General features: G+C 60.1%; 1 protein-coding gene across 1 annotated transcript in view; it reads left to right on the top strand.

Annotated features, from left to right (window-relative positions):
- The window catches only part of SYNE3 (spectrin repeat containing, nuclear envelope family member 3), a 36,183-nt gene that overhangs the window by 4,864 nt on the left and 27,503 nt on the right, over positions 1-3,816 (top strand). The window contains exon 2 of the mRNA XM_015566699.1: positions 2,279-2,451. Within this exon, the coding sequence (XP_015422185.1) occupies positions 2,279-2,451 (173 nt within the window). The remainder of the gene's footprint in view (positions 1-2,278; positions 2,452-3,816) is intronic.

Here is a 3,816-nt window from a genome sequence, read left to right as displayed (position 1 = left end):
GTCATCTCTTCTGCTGCTCCCAGCCTCCTCCCCTGCCCTTGGGCCTGCGCAGCCAGGAGCCTCCCAGCCGGCCCCGGGCCCTCTGGTCAGCGGGTGCCAGCATTTCCTGGGGCCTGGCTTCCCAAAGCCAGATGCTCTGTCCCTAAACGCTCTGTGCGTGCCCTGCTGGCTTCACCTTCGTTTAAGCCCCATCTCAACCGTCTGCCCATCACGGAGGCTCCCTGCCAGTGCGGCCTGTGCAAGAAGCCCTCTTGGACCTCCCGCCCCTCCGTGGAGAGCCAACAATACATGGTGTCTCCTGGCCCTTCCACAGCCTCTGTGCTCCTGTCTGCACACCCCCCCGGGCTGCAGGCACCGCCGTGTTTGTTCCTCCTGGACTGCAGTGCCCAGCACAGTGCCCACAGCTGTACCCAGAGCAGTGCCCACAGCTGTACCCAGTGCCCACACCACAGCTGTACCCAGTGTAGTGCCCACAGCTGTACCCAGAGCAGTGCCCACAGCTGTACCCAGCGCAGTGCTCACAGCTGTACACAGCACAGACCCCAGAGCTGTACCCAATGCACTGCCCACAGCTGTGCCCAGCGCAGTGCCCAGAGCTGTGCCCAGCGCAGTGCCCCAGTGAGGTAGACAAAGCAGGGATGGTTATCTCAGGGTGAGAAAGGGAGGCCCAGAGTGGTCGAGAGACCTGCCTGGGATCACACAGCTACCCGTGGCCTCCTCCCCCACCGCACCCACAGGGAGGGTCAGAGACAGCCAGCCCCCTGGGACATCAGCCTGTGAACGTGACTGCCAGCCCCCTTCATGCACACCAGCTGGGGAGGGCGGGAGCTTGAGGTACATGGGACCCCGAGGTAAGGAGACGATGATCTCAGTGAGCAGTCTGTGAGCCAGGCCCGTGCTGACGCGCTCCGTGGAGCCCTGGGGCGGAGCCGCCACCTCCCAAGTCAAGGCCTGGAGCGGGAGGACCAGGGAGTGGCCTTGGACTTGGACCAAGCTTTTGTTGCCAAAGAACTGGAATGATCGCGGTTCATAGTGACAGTAGCTAGCATGTTGTCTGTTAGTCTTGGTCCTCTGAGCAGCCCCAGCCCGGGTGAGATTACCTGCGGGAGGTTCCTGGGGCCGGAGCCCGAGAGGCTGGGAGGGAGGAGGCCCGTCCAATGCAGGTCCGGCCCGAGTCCAGGGGAGGGGGAGCCACTCAGACTGCCCTACCGTTCTGAGGGGGTTGGCAAGGCCGTGGGTCATCCTGAACCAGACACCCCTCACTGGAGCCCGCTGTTCCCCAGGAACGGGCCGGCCTCAGCTGGTGGGAGCAGCCGAGGGCCAAGGCCTTGGTGCAAACTCAGAGATGATTCTGGAGCCTTGGCTGGGGTCCTAGGTCAGCCCCGCTCCCCACATAGACCTGAGAAGCAGTCTCACAGCTTCACACCGTGACACGTCCTTTGTCATTTAATTCTGAAAAGAGAATTTGAGAGCTAAGTACTCTGAACGTCCCCATTTTACAGATGGTAACACCAAGTCCAGGGAGATAATGAAACCTGTCTGAGTTCACACAGCAAGGAACGGGCCACGCGAGAAAGGGAGGGAACTCAGGTCATCAGGCAGTTTGTCCTTCAGTGCTCACCTGCGAGAGACGCTCACCTGTCCGAATTCAAATAGTGGCCCGGAGCCATGACGTATGGCGAACACGAGACCTTTAATGCGGTCTTGCAAGAGCGTGTCTGGTTGAGCAGGCGCACTCAGGGCCGCCATCACAGGCTGCTTATCTCTACGGTGTGAGTCCCTCCCCGGTTCCTCATTGGCGGAGCACTATGGGGTTAACAGTCCCCTCTCCCCCATGTCCCCTTGGTCGTATTGTCCCTATTGGGTTATTTAAAAGTATGGGCTGAAAAAAAAAAATATGGGCTGAGGCCTGTTTTTTTAGTTGTCTCCACCTCCCTCTGTCTAGCCATGGCGGGCAGATCTTCCTGGAAAATGTGCTGCTGGTCATGTACACAGTTCATTCGTATACCCTCTCTCCTCCTCCCCCTGCTCTGTTCGCCCTGGGAAATTCAGTAACCATTTCCGTTACAAGCTGACCGCTTCCTACATAATCCTCGCTCCTGCGCCCACCCTCAGAGCCGCCGCAGGCTGCCCCAGGCCCGGAGAAGGTGGGGGGCCACCACTCGAACCCCAGCACCTCCGGGCTCAGAGTCCGGGCTCCTCCATCACACGCCGCCTGTGACTCTGCCCGCTCGCACTCCGTCTAACCCCGGGAAATTGGCTTTTGTGCCCACGACAGAAAATATGCCAGCTGGAGCCGGAGGGGCGCGTGAAGGTGGACCTGGTGCTGCAGGCGGCCGAGGCGCTGCTGGCCTGCTGCCCTGAGGCCCAGAAGCCCGCGGTTCTGGTGCGGCTAAGGGACGTCAAGGCCCAGTGGGAGGAGACGGTCACCTACATGACTCACTGTCACAGGTAGGGCCGCCGGGACCTGGCCGGGCTTTGTCTGCCGTTGCCCCTGACCCTGCTTGCCCACTGCCGCCCTGGCCTGGCGCCCCCGCCCAAGGGACATTCCGTCAGTGCTGGGCTCGCTGGGAACGGGGCGTTCTCGTGGGATGTTAGCCAGCCCTGCCTGCCTCGTTCTAATTATATTCAAGCTTAATGATGAGAATAGACAGTGGGAGCCCAGCTTGTTTTGCCAACAATTAATTCTGGTTTGACTTGTCACGTGCCCATCGCCAGCGGAAGGGAATGGCCCCGATGGGAGAATGGCCCCGGAGGAGGGAGGGGGGCTGTCTCCTGCTAGCCTTTCAGCCCAGCTTCTCGGCCTGTGGGGTGCCAGGCCGGGGGATGGGGGTTGGACAGAGGGGGCCTCCCACTGTATGGCCTTGGGAAAGGTACTTGACTCCTCTGAGCCTCAGGCTTCTCATCTAGACAATGGGTTTACTCAGATGTTCCTTGAAGGCTGTCAGGAGGATGGAAGGGGGAGATAGCACAGCACACAGTAGGCCCTCAGCAAACGGGTGCTCCATCATTTTTGTTTAATATATTTTTTATTGATTTCAGAGAGGAAAGGAGAGGGACAGAGAGAGAGATGAGAGAGAATCATTGATCAGCTGCCTCCTACAGGCCTCACACTGGGGGTCGAGCCCACAACCCGGGCATGTGCCCTGACTGGGAATCGAACTGTGGCCTCCTGGTTCACAGGTCAATGCTCTTTCAGGCCCTGAGCCACGCTGGCCGGGCACCATCTTAAAACCAGGATGCTGAGTGAGCTGGGGGACCTTTCACTTTTGCTTTTCAACCCTTGTCACTTGGAATTCCCAAGTGGCTCCATGTGACCGGACAGACAGGGCCACATCCATGTTACAGATGAGGTGAGTGAGGAGGCAGGCTTGTGCAGCAAGTTTATGGCGTCCCTGGAACCCACACGCAGGCCCTCAACTTCTGTCCCCACTGTGGGGTGACAAGCCTACAGATACTACTGGACCCTGAAAATTATCAGACACACTCCCGGCGGCATTTTGGTGTCTGTTAGTGGGGGTTTAGGGCTGGAATTTGGGGTGCTGGTAGCTAAGGCTCCATAAGCCGCATTAGCAAGGCTGCGGGTCTCAGAGCAGATTGGAACTGAGCCACCCTGACCCTTAGCCCCTTGGAGCTTACTCCGCAGACACAGGGTCCTGTCCAGCAGGACTGAACAGAGGCCAGAATCCGAGTGTCTGTGAGCTGCCCAGGCGGCGCTGAGGCCCGAGAGGGCGTCCTCCTGTCCCCTCCCACAGCCCCCCGTGCCCGGAGCCAGCTGAGCGGCTGGGCGCGGGCCCGGGCTCCTGCCCCCGCCCG

Source organism: Myotis davidii, unplaced genomic scaffold, assembly GCF_000327345.1.
Source record: "Myotis davidii unplaced genomic scaffold, ASM32734v1 scaffold443, whole genome shotgun sequence".
Classification (NCBI taxonomy): Eukaryota; Metazoa; Chordata; class Mammalia; order Chiroptera; family Vespertilionidae; genus Myotis; species Myotis davidii.
Note: the sequence above shows the minus strand (reverse complement) of the source record. Positions and strands in the feature narration are given on the sequence as shown.